At 45.6% G+C, this 22,505-nt stretch overlaps 1 protein-coding gene across 20 annotated transcripts in view; it reads right to left on the bottom strand.

Annotated features, from left to right (window-relative positions):
* The window catches only part of fat3a (FAT atypical cadherin 3a), a 359,084-nt gene that overhangs the window by 275,110 nt on the left and 61,469 nt on the right, over positions 1–22,505 (bottom strand). For 19 of the 20 annotated variants that reach the window (XR_004929918.1, XM_036133269.1, XM_036133270.1 and 16 more), the window contains one exon: positions 6,416–9,739. Coding sequence is in view for 19 of the 20 variants with exons in the window: in XM_036133269.1 (XP_035989162.1) it covers positions 6,416–9,710 (3,295 nt within the window). In the remaining variant the exon portion in view is untranslated. Of the gene's footprint in view, positions 1–6,415; positions 9,740–17,901; positions 17,934–22,505 lie in introns of those variants that run through there. The other variant, XM_036133254.1, reaches the window with a different exon arrangement.

Raw genomic sequence — 22,505 nt, 5'->3', positions numbered from 1 at the left:
AATGTCTTTAGATGCAGAAAAAGCATTTGATAGAGTAAACTGGAATTTTTTATTCGCTACTCTGCATAAATTTGGTTTTGGCAATTTTTTTATAAACTGGTTAAAAAATTTATACAGCTCTCCTACAGCCTGTGTCAGGACAAATAATCAAACATCTTCCAGCTTTTGTCTCCAGAGGGGCACTAGGCAAGGATGCCCACTTTCCCCCTCACTTTTTGCCATTTTTATTGAACCTCTAGCAGCAACAATTAGACAAACAAAGGTTATTAAAGGTATAAAATGCATGAATATAGAGCATAAGATTAGTCTTTATGCTGATGATGTATTACTCTATCTTCAGCACTCAAACTCTTCCCTTTCTCAAGTTATTAGATTACTAGAATCCTTCTCAAAGGTTTCTGATTACTCTATAAACTGGTCTAAATCTACGGTACTGCCAATTAATTGCTCTTTCCAAAACCCCCTAGATTTACATTTGCGCTCAGGAAACATCACATATTTGGGTATCACTGTGTCGTCTAAACTTGCAGATTTAGTAAAATCTAATCACATCCCACTTTTAAAAAAGATAGAAGATGACCTGGATAGATGGAAATCACTTCCAATTTCACTCATGGGTAGAGTAGCTTTGATTAAAATGATGGTCTTACCTAGAATTAATTACTTATTTTCAATGATCCCCAATAAACCATCATCTGACTGGTTTAAATCTCTAGACTCTTCAATCTCTAAATTTCTTTGGAAAGATAAACCGCCCCGTATCAGCTTAAAGACGCTACAGAAAACTAAAGACAGAGGGGGACTAGATTTGCCTAACTTCCATAAGTACTACTTGGCAAATAGACTACAATATATCACTAAATGGATAAAGCAAAATCCGTTAGACGAGCCCTGGATAGATATAGAACAGAAAATATGCAATAATATCATGATTTCAGATTTGCCGTTTATTAGCTCAAATATAAAACGGCATACATGCTTTAAAAATATCAATATCAGCTCTACTCTGACAGCATGGTGGGAGTTTCTTAAAATGACAAAGTCGTCACTTATCCCATGCAGTCGTACACCCATCTGGAACAACCCTGACATCCTACAAAATAATAATATGATAAACTTTACATACTGGAAGAATAAAGGTATTGAATATCTGGAACATTTACTTGATGGAACCGAGTTCATCAATTTTTCCAAACTAAATATGCAATATGGCATTAGAAAAAATAAATTTTTGGAATATGAACAACTTAAATCTATAATTAGAAAAAAATGTAAGCAAAATAAAGGTGGTTTACAAATTCCAAGTAATATATTAGAGTTCCTAGATTTAAACCCCCCCAAACTACTGTCTAAATCATACAGGACACTGACTAAAATAGATGATTCAATATCTCTTCCTATTACGAAATGGGAAGAGGATCTATCAGTCAACTTTGAACAAGACTTCTGGGCTCAGATATGTCTAAGAACTTTCAAATTGACTAGTAACACCAACTTACAACTAATACAATACAAAATCCTTCACAGAGTACACTACACAGGACAAAGATTATTCAAGATGGGTCTGGCACAATCTAATATCTGTCCACACTGCATAGGCAATCATCCTGATAATTATATTCATGCGTTATGGTTATGCACACCAGTCCAGAGGTTCTGGACACAGATATGTAAGGACTTATCAAAGTGCTTGAGCTGTAAAATTACACCTTCCCCATCAGTTTGCTTGCTTGGTAATTTTGAGGAAAGCCCTCTGGGGAATAAAATAGTTTACATGGTTTTCACTGCACTATGTATCGCAAAGAAAACTATCCTCATGAATTGGAAAAGTAAGGAGAATCTCAGTATCAATCAATATAGAGATCTTTTGTTGGATCATATTAATCTTGAGACAGCATCTGCATCCACATCTGTTCGATCTCTTTGGGCTCCTTTGATTAGCACTATCACTTAGTGGAATGGGGGGCGGTGGGTTGCTTCCTGCAGGGCGCAGTGGCTGGGTGGAGGGGTTCCTGGGACTCTGGGGGCACTTGGAGTGGGGCGCTTGGTGGGTCTGACTCCAGGGTCTGTTGCCCCCATATGGGAGGAGCTTGGGAGGCCTACGGGTGGCCCACAGCGCCGCTTGCGGCGCTCTTGGGGAGCTACGCGGGGACGGACGTGGGTTACTGACCTGGTAGCTGTGCTGTCGCTGGGTGGGTCCTGGGTGGGTCTGGGGCCCTGGGGTCCCTGGGGCGCGCGGGGCCTCGGGGGTTCCGGTTCCGGGGGGTGTGCCGCTTGGGGTCTGGGCCGGCGTGCGCCCGGGTGTCCGCCCCTGCACGGGGCCTCTGGTGCGCTGGGGGTCCTCAGGGCCTGTTGAGCTGGTAGGGGGGCATGGTCATTAACATCTCAGGGCAGATGCTCTTCCCCTTCTTTGGGTTGGCATTCTGCTAGTGGGGGGAGGGGAGGGAGGGGGAGTAGTGACTTACCCAGCCTGGATGTCTAGTGTCGAATGTATGGTGAGATGTTTGAATGTTAGTGTTGGGGAGGCTTTAAATCTACGGGTGGTGTGGGGGGGGGGGTTTGGTGGACGTTCTGGTGGGCTTGTGTCCGGCCCCCTGTCCCGGTCCTGGTCCGTGTAGTCTCCCGGTGCGGGTCTCACCTGGGGGGTGGGGTTTGGGATGGCTCGTGCAGGCTGGCTGGCCAGGGTCCCCCATCTTATTAATTAATTTATTTAATTATATATTATTATTATTATTAATAATTTTTTTTTTTTTTTTTTTTTTGGGGGGGGTTAAATACAGTAGGCATGGGGGGTGGGCTGGGGGAGGTAGAGGTGTTGGTCCTGGTGGGTGGTTGGCTGGCGGGCCCTGCGGCCTCTCCCCAGCCCCCGGGCTATGGTGGTGCTGCTGGAGGGGCCCCTTTCTCCGGGTGGGGCTTTCGGGGAGCGGGGGTGCCTATTGGAGTCAGTAGGGGAGCTGGCTCCCTGGGTTGGCTCCCCAGTCCTTTGCTCCCCATCCCCGGACTCCTCCCTCTGCCTACTCCATCACGCCGCCACACATGTAGGTCCTTGGGGAGAGGGCGTTACTGGAGGTTGCCACCTTTTGGTGACGTCCCTCTCCCCAATTTTATCATGCATTTTAGACACTTTCACTCCAAACATTTTCACAACGCACATCCATGTAGGCCACGATATGGGGGGGGTGGGGGGAAGACGTCTGGGGGGGGGGCTTATGTTGTGTGAGCCTCGCCCCGGGCGGCTCCCTTCACCCCCTCTGGCATTTAGACATTGAGGGTTCTTCTGGGTAGTTGCTTGGAGGGGGGCGCTGGCACCAGCTCCCTTCCGGAGGGGGGGGTGGGCTGTGCCGTGCACCCCCTTCGGTGCTCCCAGTTTTAAACACACCTGAGAACAACATGCAACAACACGACATCTGAGCGGGCGTAGGGAGGATCGGGGGTCTTTTGCACACCCCCGATCTCCGATCGCGGCACGAAGTCTGGGGCCTGGAGGAGGTGCGGGCCACTGGGTACGGGGTCTTGGCGGGGGGCTGTTGCAGCTGGCCAGCGGCTTACCGGATCTGGGGCTGACGCCTCTGCTCTCCCCAGGAAGGGATGGGGGGCAGGGGTGGCTAGGGTAAGGTCGGGGTGGGAGGGGGCTTATTAGGTATATAGTGGGTGATGGGGGGCTCTGGTCGGATGGCCCGTACGGGTCGTGTCGGCCCCCCCTCTTTGGGGGGCCTGGTCCGGGGGGCGCCTGGTCCGGGGGCGGGGCCGGGGGTCGGGCACAGGCAGTCGTATTGTTGAATTGTGGTGACCCCCCCCCCCCACTTGGGATTTTTGGATGTGAATGCTATGTGGGAATGTGTGTAAAGCGTCCTTTTTTTAATTTATTTTTTATTTTATTTATTTATTTATTTATTTATTTGGTGTCTGTGTGTGGCGAGTGGGGCACAAGGGAGGGATGGTGTGAATGAGTGTTGTTTTTTTTCCAGGTTTGGGCTCGGTCCGCTCCCTCTCCCAAGATCATCTCAAGTCTCCGCTAGGTGCGGAGCCCATACCCCCACGTCCTGCCCTCCTCCGCTGCATTGGCGGGCGCCTTGACCCTCTGGCGCGTTGATGGTCCTCGGGTTTGGGGCGGGTTCCCGGGTGGGCGCCGGCCCATTCCCGGCGGTGGCTTCGCGGGGCCTGGCCCCCCGGGGGGCGGCCGGGGCCCCTGCCGCGGGGGCGCGGCGCCCCTGGGGCCTCTGGCCCCCGGGGCCCATGGCCAGGACCACTTCAGCGCTGCCGGCGGAGCCCACGGGCTCGTCCCCGCGGCTCTTGAGGGCGTCGGCATTGCGGTGGCTGGGGGATTTCCTCGGGGTCGTCTCTCCTCTTTCCTCAGGGGGGGGTTGTAGATTTCCTGTGAAGGCCCCTCTCGGGCGCACTGCTTTGGGGGCCCCTTTGGGAGTCCGGGGTTATGGGTCCCCTGACCCCTACCTCTGTGCTCGGGGAAGGTGGGTCTTCGATTCTCCACAATCACTATCAAGCCATTTCCTTCTGGATAATTTTCACCTAAACTAGTGCACTCTCACAATCTCCCACAGGTGCTGGGTCCCAGGTATTAAATGTTCACTTATATACAGAAAGGCTATAATTTATTTACTTTCTTTTACTTTTTTTTAGGTATCACATTACACATGTCAGCTTAAATAATAATACATATGATTTAGCAATGGTATCAAGGTGTTACACGATTGTATCTGTTGCTTTATGTCTGTTGGTTGTGCTGTTCTTTTTGTGTCTCTTTCCAGGTGATGGAGCAGACAGAGGAAGTTTTATCATTCTCTTCCTTTTATCTCTTCTTTCTTTCACCTCTTCTTTCTCTTTTTTCTCTCTTCTTGTTTTTCTTTTACTCTCCTACTTTCCCATTGTAGTGTCCATATAATTTGAAATTCTCCCTGCAGGAATCACAATAAAGCTATTTACACGCACAAATCAAGCGGAGCATTATGGCGAAAGCTGTTTGCTCCACTTGTGAAAGTAAAATCTGTCGAGCTCTATTTGGCATTAAGATATCAATTTTTATTGCCACATTGCTAGACAGGACACTGGGAAAAAAAAAAACAAAAAAAAAACACATTTTTTCCATTTCTTTTTACCTTATTGTTGGTAGATAAGAAAAATATGCCACTGTTAATGCTGTGAGCTTCACTATCACCAGAGATCCAAGAGTTTCTGGCACAACTTCACTAACTTTCAAGTTGGATGAAGAGCATAAGGGAACTGGTCCATCAAAACTTCAGCAACACTTGAAGGTTCAGTAACAGACTTTATTGACAGACCAACACATTTCGGCTTGTGGCCTTTTTCAGGGTCATTACAAATCACCACATCAGCTGTCTTTAATTATTATATTTAATTAGGAAAAAGAGAAAGGCGTTCTGGATTCTTTACCTTAAGAGTTTAGCTCCTACCGGTATGAATGAGGATCCGTCCATTAATGAAATTCTGTGATTGACCCTATTGTTATATTTATTGTTTAATGAAAAAAAAATTGAATTAACTTAATTGGATATTTATATTTTGTAATGGTGTTTATTTTACTTTATTTTGTATTTTGTTGTTTATTTTTGTGAATGTTTTTTCCTTGGTGTTGTCTATTGTTTTTTTGGAGTTAGAGTTTTTTGTCACAATACTGTTACTTATGGTGGTTTTGTGGTTGTGATGTATGGATCTTGGTTTGTATTTTTGTTGGAGTGAAGTACTGTTGCAAGTATGGGATTATATGCCCTATTTAAAACTGAAGGGTTTTCAGCAAGAACATAATTGGGCACTAGTTTAATCAGCAAGTTCCATCCCCCTGTATGCTGATTGGTCAGTTTATGTATGTGTGAATAAGTGATTGGTTTATTAGAATTTTTTCTGCACTGTACTTCTTATTTGAAGGCCATCGATGTGATGATTTGTAATGACCCTGAAGAAGGCCTCAAGCTGAAACGCGTTGGTCTGTTAATAAAGTCTGCTCCTGAATCTTCAAGTGTTGCTGAAGTTTTCATCGACCAGCTAACTGTCACCGTCATTACAACGTCTTTGGTATAAGGGGTTAGATTAGCCTGGGGTACACTTCTGAATGGTGGAGCGGTCAATTTCTAGTAATACTGTAATACTGTCTCTACTGTGACAATTATTGTTGAGGAAGAGAAGTTACGACAGTGGAAAGCAGAACAGCTTTACAAAGTAAATAAAACCAAAGCATTTGCCTCTTGAAATACATTCAGCCAAAGGCTGAATGTTACATAAACAATCCCATTAGTGGAGTTAATTCTAAATTGTGTGGTGCTCGTCAGGAACGAGTAAACCATACCTTTCAAGGTATTAGTTTCTAGGGGTAGTTCCTGCAGACCTTTTAAGCATTAGTTTATTAAAATGACTGTCCATTATTTTGTCAAAGAAAACTCACCCGTCTCCTCATCTATGGCAAATCGTCCAAGCCCGCTCCCATCACGAATGGAATAGTGGATCTCTCCATCTCTACCAGCATCATCATCTTGTGCACTAACTTGGAGTAAAGTAGTTCCAGTAGGGGCATTCTCTTCAATTGTTCCAGTTAAGGCAAAGTGTGAAAAATATGGAGCACAGAGGTTTTCGTTTACATCGATTACTTCCAACTCCACAAAGGTGACTGAAAGAAGTGACACTGGTTTCCCCTTGTCTTTGGCTTTTACTGTGAGGTTGTAGAATTGCTGGATCTCATAGTCCAGTTCCTTCATCAGTCGAATGGCTCCTGTGTTCCGATCCAAATCAAACAATCCATTGTGGTCATTAACTAGCGAGTATCGAACCTGGCCTCCCAACCCTAGATCTGGGTCTTGGGTTTCGATCCAGGCCACAACAGTTCCTAACGGAAGATCCTCCAGAGCCCTGGCTTTGTACACACTGGGGATAAATAGTGGGGGACAGTCATTCACATCCTCTAAAATAACTTTCAAAATAGTGACTGAAAACTTGTGTCTCCCTTTGTCTGCACTGTCTCGAACTTTAATCTTTAAGTAATAGGTAGGAACCAACTCTCGATCTAGTTGGCCAGTGACATAAACAATCCCATTAGTGGAGTTAATGCTAAATTGTGAGGTGCTTGTCAGGAGCGAGTAAACCATTTCACCATTGACTCCAAGATCTTTGTCAGTGGCCTCAATCTGGATGATACTTGTGCCTATTGCAGTGTTTTCATGTATCACTATTCTATATCCTTCTTGCAAAAACTGAGGTGCATTATCATTTGCATCCACTATGTGGACAGTAAGCAAACGCCAAGCTGCTTTTTGTGGGAAGCCAAGATCATAAATGGTTAGGTTGAGGATATAGTGGTCTCTTTTCTCTCTGTCCAAAAGCAGAAAAATACTGATTAGACCAGTTTGCAAGTCAATATTAAAACAATTGTCAGTGTTTCCATCAGAAATAGAGTACAGAATCTGACCATTGAAACCTGTATCACTATCATATGCATTGACCTTTAAAACACTTGAGCCAACTTGTAAGTCTTCCTGCACAGCAATATCAGAGGGGAAAGCTTTATCAAACTGGGGTGTTTGCCGATTGACAGAGAACAGGTCAATAAAACCTTCCTCGATTTTAAGCTTTGTGCTAGCTTTAGACTTTTTTAGTAACTTTTCAGCTAACCTTTGTGCCACATTGGTTTCTATACATGTAAAATTCTTGTAAAGAGATTTTTCATGTACAACTGAAATGTTGACAAAGATAGGATCCGAAAGGTTTTCACCATCTGTAGCAGTTATTTTCAAACTTAAGATGGTATACTTAGGACTCAATGTGGAAAGGGAATTGTGCAATGCAAGAACACCTGAATCAGGATTGAGGTCAAACAGCCCCAGTTCATTTCCTGAAATAATCTTGTATTTTACCAAGTCTAACTCATCTATATCAATGGCAGACATTGTGGTTATTATTTCATCTACTGGGAAATCCACAGAAATCTCCCCTTTGCATGCTACCTTCTCAAACAATGGCTTATTATCGTTTACATTTTGTAAGTGGATAGTTACAGTGACTTCACTCTCTCGTCTGTAAGGTGAACCCCAGTCAGAAGCTCTGACAACAAACACAAATACCTCTGGTGAAGCTTCAAAATCAAAATTTGTATTACTACTTATAACACCAGAGAATTGGTTAATTTCAAAGGGTATTTGTTGAAAGCAGTGAATACTGTATGTAATGTATCCATTTTCACCCTTATCTTCATCAACTGCCGAAACTGTTAATATGTTGGTCCCAACTGGTACACTTTCATTTACAAAAACCTCATAGGAGGACTGGGAAAATTCAGGTGTATTATCATTAGCATCTTCAATGGTTATCTGCACTTTAGCTCTGAGATTACTGTCTACTTCCAATACCTCAAGAATAAAGATATCCTTGGATACATGAGTAAACCAGCAAGAGGTGGAAATTGCACCAGTTAAGGTATTGATTTTGAAAAAACTTGAATCTGCAGAAGGTGTCAGAATATACTCTGCATCATCAGGTTCTGGCCTGATCTTAAAAAAACCCACAATTGTACCAGGTGGTGAAATTTCATTAAGACTAACAACATAGAACTCCTGCTCAAATTTAGCTTCTGTTGTCTGCTGTTTGGAAAATGTTATCTGTAGAACCTGTGGAGCAGAGAACTGGGGAGGAATTCCTTTGTCTTTTGCCTGCAGGGTTAAGTTACAACCATATGGGAAAGTTTCACCATATATTATTTTAGTGGATTTAATGACGAATTCCTCTTCTTCATGTTTTTCTATATAAAACTGTCTTGAAGGGTCACCATCCATAATAAGGACTGAATCAATTTTGCCGTTTAAGCCTTCATCAAGGTCTTCAACAATGATTATGGCATATACACTATTCTTATCTAACCTGGAGCCGCTTAGGTTGACTATATTCATAACTGGAGCATGCTCATTCACACGCTCAATATGGACAAAAAGCTTAGCTGTGCTGCTAACTCCATTGTTTCCATACAGCTTCATGCCACGATCAACCGCCATAATTTCTAAGTCATACCGATCCTGTTCATCAACATTAACCTTTCCACTAAGATAAACCACTCCACTGGTTGGGTGTACTGCAAACAGTTCAATTTTGTCCTTGAAAAAGAAGTAAAACTCTCCATTGGAGCCAATATCTGCATCAGTTGCAGTAACCTGCGCTATGCTAGTTCTGAGAGGAGTGCTCTCTGCTATGGTCACAGAGTATGTGGTAGGTGAAAACAGGGGCCGGAGGTCATTCATATCTAACACTTGGATGCTGACTTTAGTCCAGGTCTCAAGAACAGTCTCTCCCTTAACATAGGCTTTCACTGTCAATACATAATTATCTTGAATCTCTCGGTTTAAGATGGCTGCATTGCCCCCTTTGGTCCTTATGCGCAAGAAACAGAAGTCCCCCAGTACATAATCTTCTGCTTTGAAAAGCCCTTCATCATCCCCAGAAGTAATTCTGTAGCGAATTTCCCAGGACATTTTGGAAAGGTGTATGCCCATTTTAACTTTACTGTTGGTATAGGTTCGTGCTGCTGAGTTTTCATAAACTGTTGCGTGGTAGACAGTACGTGTGAAGTTGAAGTTGAGTACATCCTGGGGAGTTTCATTGATGTTCTCGTCGTGGCCGGCTGATAGCTGGAATATCAGTAATAAAAGCTGGAGAGTCAGGCCGAGGAGAGGAACTTGCACACCTACCCATTGACCCATTTTTAATTTTATCCCATTATACTGCCATCCTGAAAGAGAAAAAACAGAAACATGGAATGAGAAGAGTTAGACACAGAGGAACTTCGAACCAAAAAGTATGTTTAGTACTGGTACAAACATTTTTCTTCGTGGAGTCAAGTATGCTTAAATGATGTGTACTTTGATTTCAAGTATCTCTTTGGTGTGACCTATGACCTAGCAAAATAACACTAGACAGCTGATTATATAAATTAAGACTAGATGTGCTAATATGTCAGCCTTTACTATTCTGTTCGTAGCTTTTACAACTCTAAGCAATGGCAGTACAGGTGCAAAAGAAAAGAAATCAATAGGTTTCTATGTTTTCTGTTAGATTTATTATTTCAGAAATACTGCTTTGTTTATGGATGCAGTCCAGACATTAATTCATTCAGGTCCTATGGTTTGGTTCAGACCTTGACTAATTATCTACTGGCAGATTTAATCACAATAATACAGGTCATTGTAGGAGTCATCACATTTGTTCATTCTATAATACGAAGCTACCATGGTAACGTTTGGCAAACTGAAATACTTTTGAATGGAAAACCCTGGTCTTATGACCAGGATTTTCCATTCAAAAGTATTTCAGTTTATGCCAGACTTTCCCTAGTGAAAGGGTTATGAAAATGTACATGAACTAAAGTGGTCGCAAACACTTAGCTGTCTATATCAGAGCTTGATTTTCTGTCAAGTCTGTTTTATAAAGCCATTACTAAAGCTAAGTATTCAGCTTTAAAACAACAGATGAAATTGATGTGGGACACAGCTAGCCAGCTCAGGGTGTTGCTACTTTAAACCCTGCCAATTACTTCAGTCACATGCTATAAACAACACCACGAGCTTCAGTGTCAACTTCACAAACCATTCACTTTCGTTTATTTATTTATTTATTTTTATTTTTTTGGGGGGCGGGGGGTTACCGCTGCGTGAATGAGATGCTGGTGTAACTCCATCCATCGATCATAGCCTCTTTTTCTTGCAGGATTATTAGTGCCTATCTCTAGTAGTCCTTGTTCGAAAGGTGGGTGCACCCTGGACAAGTCAACAGTCCATCACAGGTCAACACAGATTCACACAGGACAATATTATTATTTTATTTAACCTTTATTTAACCAGGAAGTCACTATGGGAGAATAAAAGCTACAAAACATACATATACATATAAACAACATCCACATTCTTCCTTTAAATAATAGAACGTTTTAAAGCTCTCCCATTCCAACAAAATGGGTCAAAAACATAACTTTTACTCTTCTACCTCCTAAGGCAATGAACCAGTTGCTCTGAGGATTACCTAGAATTAGGGCTTTGCAGTATATATGAGAGAAGTTTCGTCTCCTTTTCTGTTTCTCAACGTTTTCTTGCTCATGGTTTGTCACGTGCTTATATAAATTTGTTGTGTTTCCACTGAATTAAACCGGCTTTTTACAAAACATACAACTTGATTTCATTTACGGTATTAAAATAAAGCCAAACGCCGCTTATTCCCCTCTTCATGTCTTTCCGCTGCTGCGGTGTCTCTCTCCCAGTCTGAACAGGAGCCGCGCGGTTGTTTGTGTGTTGAGTGAAGAGAAGCTGAGTGAGCGGCCAGAGTGAGCCTGCGTGCTGATTGGCTGGTGCCACTGAGCCATGTACGAGAGGGGAGGGGAAGCAGCAGAGAGCCATGACACACAGACTGCTGCTGCAGTTAGCGCGCGTGCTGACTGACACTGACCATTTTAATGATCAGAGTGTCAGTTTTGGGCCCCCCCTCTGTCCTGGGCCCGGGACAACTGACCCGTTTGTCCCCCCCTGTCGGCGGGCGTGATTGTTGCGCGCAATATTTGGTTCTCATTCATACAACGCTAAAGTCTGGGACATTTCTAGGGACAGTTTTTGCCGGGAACAGGCTTTAAAACTAGGGAGTGACGGGAAATTTTGTGATCAAATGAGCTCGCACTTTAAAATACTCTTTCAAGCCAGCTGACGTTAGCTCTCCCTCAAAGATTAGCTTTGGACATACAGTGCAATATGGTAACAGAGCAGTAGGGGCTATGCAGGCGAAAACAAAAGAAATAAAGAGAATTGCAGAAACTTACCATCAGAAAATTTATATTTATGACAAAGTTATTACTTTCATGCAAACATACAATAACTAGAATAAATATTACACAATTTCAATGTTAATAAAAAAAGTTTCTCATAATGCCTATACAGGATATGCTTTTGACTAATTTGATTTAATATATTTCTCCAAATTTCTAAGATATGATAACAAACTCTCATCAGATTACCTTTAAAGGTCACTTAAACTACAACCAGAAAAAATATTTCAGAATTTTACTGGAGATTTTTGGAAAAAATATTATTAACAATAATGTCATCCTTGCACACAAATAGTTTTTGTATTCACGCATTTTGTAAGTGTAATAACATATTTTTTTCTAGACACCATAAACAAAACTGTAACTTCCTCTCATAAAAATTAAAAAACAAAAGCCAATGTATAAAATCTAAAAGTGACACAGCGGGCAGTCCCACGGTTTTCTCTTCGGATCTGGGATTTCAGCCTGATCCATCTGCAGACTGTAAATGGTACTACTGATTGCAGGAGTGACATCGAATCTGGAAATATTCTCCACAGATGTAAAGTCAATCAAAACCACCAATAAGATAGCATTTTATTGAATCTTTTTTATTGTTTGTTTGTTTTTTGTAATTACTTAAGGTGTACTCAATCTCTAACACAAATTTTTACAGGAGATAGACACTGGCCAGCCAGCAGAAGCTGAACACATTGTGCAGGTATTGTTGATGTCAAACACTTCAAATGAAATTTTCAGCTGTTCTAAAGAAATGTTTTAGCTGCTGCATACTTCTGGCGTGTGAGCTTTTTTTTATTTCTTGCCAACTGGTTCCTGATGATGCTCCTGGCACCATCAGGAACATATCTTTTGATAATGATGACAGTAATAAGAAGATTAGGATTAAAACAAAGAAGGATAAAGAGGAATAACAGGAAGAGAACAAAGAATTAAATTATTTTTAAATTAAGAACTCTATATTGGAAAGTAGAAAAATACCAAATAAGAGGGTATCATTTTCAGCAGCGGTGTCAAAGTAATTTCTATAATGGCCCACTTTGGCATCGTGAAGTTATTAAAAGGGCCGGTTGCACCTGTATAATGGATGACACTTTTGATTTCATAATTTCATTCCAGTTCACATAAAAATTTAAAATATTTCACAGTAACTTAAAATTGGCACCCTTAGGCTTAATTTAAAGACACTATCTGCAAACAAAGTTGATATTGTGGTGAGTAACACTATAAATTATCATCATGCTGCATCATTTTTTTCTCTTTTTGGACAATTCTGTGTTGTTTTAAAGGGTTGTGGAAACTGTGGCAGGATGCTGTTACTATACAGTTAAAACAAAATTTGCTACAGGAGGCAATTTTTTTTTACCACTTAATACACTTTAAAATGATATATGCCTCTACTCTACTTTATGACATGATATGCCTGTTTTGGCTCTTGAGGGCCAGATAAATTGCCGAATTCAGCCCTCGTGCTTTGAGTTTGACACATATGATCTTCAGGATGCACCATTAAACAATAACCCTAACCAATCAGCAATTTTAAATAAATTCCCTAAAATGAGTCAAACACAGTTTCTAAACTGGCATTATGAAGAATCCTTACTAGATCCATGACTAATCTTCTTTATTGCCATTAAAACAACACGTCCTGTTTTTGGCTACAATGCTGGACAAATGGAAAGGAAAAGGAGAGATAATAAATTAAGTTATGAATGATGACTGAAGCAATTCAGCCTTGACAGGCAGCAGCAAGAGTTTACATAGATTGCATCACCCAGCTTTCATTTTGGTAGTCCACTTCTGCTTAACAGCAAGGATATTTGCATAATAGCTAAATATTTAGATCCGAGTTAAATATTTAGTTACCAAACTAAAATATGTTTTAAAATATGTTTAATAAAATATATTTTATCTTACAACATGCTAAATAACCCAAAATATTGCTGTCAATTTATGACTGTGTAACTTTACAAACGGCAACCCATAGGGGTTCATCTTAGTACTGTCCATCCCAGTAAGCAGCGCATTAAGATTTTCCTAATTTGTCAATATGCCAGGTAACTGGCATTTGTCCGTCCGTCCGTCTGTTTTTTTCCGCTTATCCGGGGTCAGGTCGCGGGGGTAGTAGCTTCAGTTGGGAGGCCCAGAGGTCCCTCTCCCCAGCCACTTGGGCCAGCTCCTCCGGGGGAATCCTAAGGCATTCCCAGGCCAGACATAGCCTGGGAACGCCCAGGCCGGGAGACATAGTCCCTCCAGCGTGTCCTGGGTCTTCCCCTGGGCCTCTTCCCGGTGGGACGTCAGGGAGGCATCCAGGAAGGCGTCCGGGAAGTATCCTAACCAGATGGCCGAGCCACCTCAACTGGCTCCTCTCGACATGGAGGAGCAGCGGCTCTACTCTGAGTCCTCCCCGGATGACTAAGCTCCTCACCCTATCTCTAAGGGAGAGCCCAGACACACTACGGAGAAAACATATTTCGGCCACTTGTATCCGGGATCTCATTCTTTCGGTCAAGACCCAAAGCTTGTGACCACAGATGAGGGTAGGAACATAGATCGACCGGTAAATAGAGAGCTTTGCCTTTTGGCTCAGCTCTCTCTTCACCACAACGGATCGGTACAGCGTGGCAGACGGTGCACCAATCCGCTTGTCGATCTCCCGCTCAATCTTCCCCTCATTCGTGAACAAGACGACAAGATACTTGAACTCCTCCACTAGGGGCAGTACATCCTCCCCAACCCGGAGAAGGCACTCTACCCTTCAAGACCATGGTGTCGGATTCGGAGGCACTGATTTTCATCCCGGCCGCTTCGCACTCGGCTGTGAACCGCTCCAGTGAGAGCTGTAGATCAGGGCCTGATGAAGCCAATAGGACCACGTGATCCGCAAATAGCAGAGACGTAATCCTAAGGTCACCAAAATTGGTCCCCTCAACACCTTGGCTGCGCCTAGAAATTCTGTCCATAAAAGTTATGAACAGAATCGGTGACAAAGGGCAACCTTGGCGGAGTCCAAATCTCACTGGAAACGAGTCCGACTTACTGCCGGCAACGCGGACCAGACTCTGACACCGGTCATACAGAGACCTGACAGCCCTTATTAAAGGGCCTGGTACTCCATACTCCCGGAGTACCCCCCACAGGATCCCTCGGGGGACACAGTCGAATGCCTTCTCCAGATCCACAAAACACATGTAGACTGGTTGGGCAAACTCCCATGCCCCCTCCAGGATCCTGCTGAGGCTGTAGAGCTGATCCAGTGTTCCACAGCCAGGACGAAAAACCACACTGCTCTTCCTGAATCTGAGATTCGACTATCCGACGGACCCTCCTTTCCAGAACCCCTGAATAGACCTTACCAGGGAGGCTTAAGAGTGTGATTCCTCTTTAGTTGGAACACACCCTCCGGTCCCCCTTTTTAAATAGGGGGACCACCACCCCAGTCTGCCAATCCAGGGGAACTGCCGCCGATGTCCACACAATGCTGCAGAGCCGCGTTAACCAACACAGCCCCACAACATCCAGAGCCTTAAGGTACTCAGGGCGAATCTCATCCACCCCCGGGGCCTTGCCACAGAGGAGCTTTTTAACAACCTCAGCAACCTCAGCACCAGAGATGGGAGAACCCGACCCAGAGTCCTCAGGCTCTGCTTCTGCAATGGAAGACGTGCTGGTGGGATTAAGGAGGTCTTTGAGGTATTCCACACACCGAAGCACGACATCCCAAGTCGAGGTCAGCAGCACACCACCCCCACTATAAACAGTGTTGGTGCTGCACTGCTTCCCCCTCCTGAGATGCGGGATAGTGGATCAGAATCGCTTTGAAGCCATACAGAAGTCTTTCTCCATGGCCTCTCCGAACTCTTTCCACGCCCGAGTTTTTGCCTCGGCGACCAGCCGAGCCGCCTGCCGCTTCGACTGCCGGTACAAATCAGCTGCTTCCGGAGTCCCATAGGCCAAAAAAGCCCGGTAGGACTCCTTCTTCAGCTTGATGACTTCCCTCACCGCTGGTGTCCACCAGCATGTTCGAGGGTTGCCGCCGTGACATGCACCGACAACCTTGCAGCCACAGCTCTGACTAGCCGCCTCAACAATAGAGGCGTGGAACATGGTCAATTCCGACTCAGTGTCCCCCGCCTCTCTCGGGACGTGTTCAAAGCTCTCCTGGAGGTGGGAGTTAAAGCTTCGTCTCACGGGGGACTTGCCAGACGTTCCCAGCAAACCCTCACAATACCTTTGGGCCTGCCAGGTCTGACCGGCTTCCTCCCCCACCATCAGAGCCAATTCACCACCAGGTAGTGGTTGATGGAGAGCTCCGCTCCTCTCTTCACCCGAGTGTCCAAGACATGCGGCCGCAGATCAGATGAAACAACAACAAAGTCGATCATTGAACTGCGGCCTAGGAGCAGCCAAGAGCACATGTGGACACCCTTATGCTTGAACATGGTGTTCGTGTTGGACAATCCCTGACGAGCACAACAACAGAACACCACTCGAGTTCAGATCAGGTGGGCCATTCCTCCCAACCACGCCCCTTCAGGTCCCACTGTCATTGCCCACGTGAGCGTTGAAGTCCCCCAGCAAAACGAGGGCGTCCCCAGGAGGGGCACTCTCCAGTACCCCCTCCAAGGACTCCAAAAAGGGTGAGTAATCTGAACTGCTGTTTGGCGCATAAGCGCAAATAACAGTCAGAACCCGTCCCCCCACACGAATGCGGAGGGAGGCCACCGTCTCGTTCACCGGGGAGAAACCCAACGTACAGGCACCGAGATGGGGGGCAACAAGTATGCCCACCCCAGCTCGGTGCCTTTCACCGGGGGCAACTCCAAAGTGGATGCCAGGTAACTGCCATATCTTCAAATTCTAGACCAACAAAATAGACACACACAAAATTCTCCACTGGTGCAAATGTCCTGTCAGGGCATGAGATGGCCACGTGACCTGGAGATGTTTCTGACAAACCTCCAGTCGTCCATCAACTTAAGGCATCCCTCCACCATTTCTGGAGAAATAGTTACATCAATTTAAAATCAAATGTCCCAAAGGTTAATGATTTTTAATTTAGCAAATCATTCTTTAAAATATCGAAAATATTTAAAATATATTTTCTCAAATAATGTTTTATCTAACTCTGGGTTGCATTGTGACTGAGTTGTTTTCCTACATTAGTTTTTAAGTAATTAACATACTAATTTTAAGTAATTTCAAATTCCTTAAGATGAACTTTGGTTCTCTGAATTAAAGATCCTTAGAGAACTTGAATATTCTTTGAATAATTTTTATGATGGTTTTCAATAATTTTATTATTTTTTTTTGTTATTTTTGTCTGTGCATAGTTCTTTAGTTTCTTTGATCTATAGACCAGTTCATTGTTATTGTTTTGATGCGGGTTTTTCGCGCATGCGCGCCGGACTGGTAGGCAAAAGAGGAACACAATGGCAGACGCAAACAGAGAAACTGAAGAGTTCTCCACGTATTTTTCTTCTTTAGATAACGTATCACAAGATCGTTTAAGAGTAAGTTGATAGTTGATGGTATCAGATTGCCAGATCCACACAGCAAAAGCCTGAAGGGACGGAGCGAGTCTGAAATGCTGGCCAAGTGTTCCATACGGAGACATATACACCTGCCTTATGAACACGCAGGCCAGTACACACGAGAGAGCACGAAAGCCCCTGAAACCACTGGACGGCTACAATTATTTTCGGGACATAGACACCAGCAACCCTCGCGGCGCCATGAGGGATTAAGCAGGTCAGAAAATGGATGGATGGATGTTCAGACATGTTTGTGTAACGCGAAGTCGGACACAGACCGCGCCTCAGCATAGAGGAAGACCCGCCCGGTAGGTTAAAAAAAACATTGTTCACTACGGATTATTTTGGTGTTTTTGTCTTGTTAAAATGGGTGGAGGTGTCGGCGACGTTGCAGCGTAAACACAGATGTACTAGCGCGCGTGAACGGGGGCGTAATGGAGCCACTGCTACAGCGCATCGACTCCGCTTCTCCCCGCCCCATCTAGCGATCGCCACCTCCCCTCCGCCGCTGTTTAAGGAGAACAATGACTAGAGCAGAATTAAGTTGTTTTTTACCGGAGATGAAGTGTAGACTGCAAATTCTGTCGTGATATGGTGGCTCCCCCAGTCCATTGGGAGTGTCTGCCTGCGCTCTTTTCATTGAAATTATCCATTTCTTTCTTCTTTCTTCGTCCTTCTGTAAACGACAGAAACGTACATCCGACAATTTGGAATGCCTCTGTGTGCAACCGGGAGCACAAGTTGTACGCATTGTTTAGATTTCAAAAATAAACTAACTAAAAGTACGCTCTAAATCACTCGTTTTGTCATGTAGTAGACCAGAACAGTCCTATTTCTGCCAACCAGCGGGACCCGGATGTAGCGCTGACGTCACACGTGAACTGGTCCATAAAAAATACATTTAATAAAACAATTATTAAATATAAGGTCTCTCACTTTACAGACTGTTTAATTTCTGATAATCAGATTGATTTATTTTCTCTCACAGTAACTGCAAGAGGACTACGTTAGTATAAATGAGTGAACTCCTTCTAATTATTTAAATTTCCACATTCCCAGAACTACGGGATGAAGGAATATCAACTATCTTTCAATCTGATTTATTAATTAGTCCAAGGCCAATTAATAACTACAATTCTTTTGCACATTTTACCCTTGGTTTCCCTGATCAAAACTGCAAAGCAACAAAACCTCTTGTTTGTTGTTTTGTATCGCCCACAGGGCCCTTACTCTCAATTTTTAGATAATTTCTCAGACTTCTTATCTGATTTAGTCTTAAACACTGTCAAAGTTATTATAGTGAGGGTTTTAACATTAATGTAGACATTTATTGTGATAACCTTATGTCAGGACACAGCGGACAGCACCGTGCAGTTTTCTGCCGGTCCTATTTTCACTGCTCTCTCCACAGGTGATCGGAGTTGGCTGATGGGCGTGGTACACACCTGCAGCTCGTCGAGTTGTGTGCAGCGGCAGTATAAGAACTGCGCTTTGACAGCTGGAGGATGCCAGATTGTAAACCCTGTTTGGTATGCAACAACGGCCCCTGGCTAGTGTAACTTGCCGGCATCTGTTCTAAAAGGTTTTTGTCTCCTGTGTCCCAGTTTTCGTCTCTCTCTGGACCCTGTGCTTGGCTTGGACTCTGACGGCATAAGTAGCTTGGCAGAGGATTCCTTCAGACCGTCCTGGCTTCCCCCAGCTGTTAGTGAACCGCCCATCGCACCGCCGCTGCTCACCCCATACGGAGACCACCAACCTGCCCATCGGCCGCTCTGTCATCCAACACCGTCTCGGAGGACCATTACTCCACTCCACTACCCCCCCGGCGAGGTTGCAGTGCTCGGCGGTAAGCCCCGTTCATTCACTACGCAGTACCACGCCCCCCCAGCAAACCTAACAGTCTGTTTTCACCCGCAGATCGCTCGAGCCGACTTCACCTCCCCCCCACCACCGCGTCTTGTCCTCGGCACTGCCTGCTGTGTATTATCTGTGCTTTTGTCGGACAATTAATCAAATAAAGTTCTTAAAGCTGCTCTGCTTCTCACGAGTGAATTCTGCATGTGGGTCAGACACCTAAAGAACATGACAGAATTATAATCTGGCCAGACAGACCCAGCTGATTCACTCGAGAGAACGCTCTCCGACCACCAGAAGCAGCTGCAGAACCTCGGTTTGGCGGTACAGGGGACCCAGGCTCAGCTGCAGGGACTCACGGCTCAGATCAGCCATCTGGCTGACATGCTGCGGTCACATGCGCCGAATCCCCCTCCCGCGTCGCCCAGCGTTCCTCCGGGCCCCACGCCCCCCGAACCACCCTCGCCGGTCAGCGCAACCTCCGCTCCCTGCCCGGAGAAGTTCTCGGGAGACAGTGGAGATTGTGGAGGGTTCTTATTTCAATGCTCCCTAGTTTTTAATCAATCTCCCCGAGCGTTTTCTTTAGATCAGACTAAGATCTTATTCATTTTGCGCTTGTTGATGGGAAGGGCTCTCAGGTGGGCTGAGGCTCGCTTCCCCGATTGCCAGCAATTTGGCTGCTCCTTCGATGAGTTTGTGCTGGAGTTTATGGCGGTTTTTTCTATTGAATCTGATCCGACCCAACAATCCCGACAGTTATTGGCGATCAAGCAACGGGGCCGCCGCGTCTCAGATTTTGCGCTCGAGTTTCGGACCGTTGCGGCTGCAGCGGGTTGGGAACAGCGAGCTCTTAAGGCGGTGTTCTTTCAGGCTCTCGATGAGTCACTCAAAGACGAGCTAGCTCGCCTTGAGGAACCTGACTCTTTGAACGATCTTATCAATTTATCCGTTCGTTTAGATGACCGCCTTAGGAGTAGGAGCCGTGGGAGGGCGGAGAGACCTGCGCGCCCGGCGGCTCCCCTCTTCTCTGAGCGATTACCACCCAGACCGGCTGCTGCTGCTGCTTCGCCTCCGTCTCCGGAGCCTATGCAGATCGGCCGGGTTCGTCTTACTCCAGAGGAGAGGCAGCAACGCATGGACGCAAGACAGTGCATTTATTGTGCCTCTCCTGATCACTTTATCCGAGCCTGTCCGGCGCGATCAAAAGAGCAGGTCCGTCGGCTGTAGTGGGAGGGTCGGCGGACCCGATCAAATCCCCGTCCCATGTATTTTCTTGTCCTCCCGTGTCCCCACGTCTCTGTCTTCGAGCGATTATTCCTACGGCTCAAGATAATGTGAACCTCTCTGCGTTAGTAGATTCAGGGTGCGATTTTAACTTAATCGACCAGTCTCTGGTTCAGAAGATTGGGATCGAAACCATGCCGTTAACCACGCCCCTCCATGTTTCCGCCCTGGATGGGGGCAGTCTCCCGCGTATAACCCATCAAACCAGACCCATAGAGATTGTTGTTTCGGGCAATCACCGCGAACGGATTCCGTTTTTCATCTTTCCTGTGAAACACGCTCCCCTTGTGCTAGGATACTCGTGGTTAAGGGAACACAATCCTCATATTAATTGGGCCGAGCAGCGAATCGAATCTTGGTCGTCAGCCTGTCACTCACGCTGCTTGGTTTCCGCGATCCCCTCCCATCCACCGATAGAGGAGCCAGCGATGAGGGAACCCACAGTGGATCTAAATTTAATACCTGATCAGTATCACGATCTCCGTCTGGTATTTAGCAAAAGCAGGGCCGAGTCGTTACCTCCGCATCGGCCTTATGATTGCGCAATCGACCTCCTGCCTGGCGCGCCTCTACCCACTAGCCGGCTATATAATATTTCTCGGGCTGAGCGCCAAGCTCTGGAGCGCTATATTAGCGAGACCCTCGCTTCTGGTTTAATCCGTCCCTCCTCCTCCCCATTAGGAGCTGGGTTCTTTTTTGTGGGGAAGAAGGACGGGTTCTTGCGCCCGTGCATCGACTATCGCGGCCTCAATCGGATCACTGTTAAGAATAAATACCCGTTGCCGCTTCTTTCCTCCGCACTCGAGCCCGTCCAAAACGCCACCATCTTCACCAAATTAGATCTGCGAAACGCTTACCACCTAGTGCGGATCCGCCGGGGGGATGAGTGGAAGACGGCTTTTAAAACTCCCCTGGGCCACTTCGAGTACCTTGTGATGCCTTTTGGCCTTTGCAATGCCCCCTCCGTCTTCCAGGCCCTTGTAAATGACATCCTTCGTGACTTCCTGAATGTGTTCGTCTTCGTCTACCTGGACGACATCTTGATTTACTCTCAAGACCTAGCAGAACATCATCATCATGTGCGCCTAGTATTACAACGACTACTCGAGAACCGGCTCTTCGTTAAACCAGAGAAATGTGAGTTCCACAAGCCATCAGTGACGTTCCTCGGCCTTATATTAGAGGGTGGGCGGGTACGGTCAGACCCGGAGAAAATCAAAGCCATCCTCACCTGGCCTGTGCCTGAGACCAGGAAACAACTTCAACGCTTCCTTGGCTTCGCCAATTTCTATCGTAGATTTATTAGAGGCTACAGTCACATTGCCGCTCCCCTACACGCGCTCACCTCACCCAGGACTTCTTTCACCTGGAACTCAGACGCCAACTCAGCATTTGAGGAACTAAGGAAGCGGTTCTCTCAGGCACCCATCCTCATCCATCCCGACCCACAGAAACAATTCATACTCGAAATCGATGCCTCTGACACAGGAGTGGGAGCCATCCTGTCCCAACAATCCGACGATCAGAAACTTCACCCCTGCGCATTCTTTTCCCGACGCCTGACACCCCCCGAGCGTAATTATGATGTGGGCGACCGCGAACTGCTCGCTATAAAGCTAGCTTTGGAAGAATGGCGTCATTGGTTAGAGGGGTCGGAGCAGCCCATCATTATTTGGACAGACCATAAGAATCTAGCTTACCTGCAAACAGCCAGACGTCTTAACCCCCGCCAGGCCCGGTGGTCCTTGTTCTTTTCACGTTTTAATTTATCAATCACCTACCGTCCCTGTTCCAAAAATCTGAAGCCCGACGCCCTCTCCCGTCTCCACACTCCTGATAACTCAGAGCCCAAACCAGCCCCCATTCTGCCACCCACCTGCACATTCGGCACCCTTCATTGGGAGATAGAAGACCTCATCGCCAGGGCACAGCTGAACGAGCCGGATCCGGGTAATGGGCCCCCCGGCCGGACTTACGTTCCCCGTGCTGCACGCCCCAAAGTTATCTGTTGGAGCCATGCC

Source organism: Fundulus heteroclitus, unplaced genomic scaffold (assembly GCF_011125445.2).
Source record: "Fundulus heteroclitus isolate FHET01 unplaced genomic scaffold, MU-UCD_Fhet_4.1 scaffold_60, whole genome shotgun sequence".
Lineage (NCBI taxonomy): Eukaryota > Metazoa > Chordata > Actinopteri > Cyprinodontiformes > Fundulidae > Fundulus > Fundulus heteroclitus.
Note: the sequence above shows the minus strand (reverse complement) of the source record. Positions and strands in the feature narration are given on the sequence as shown.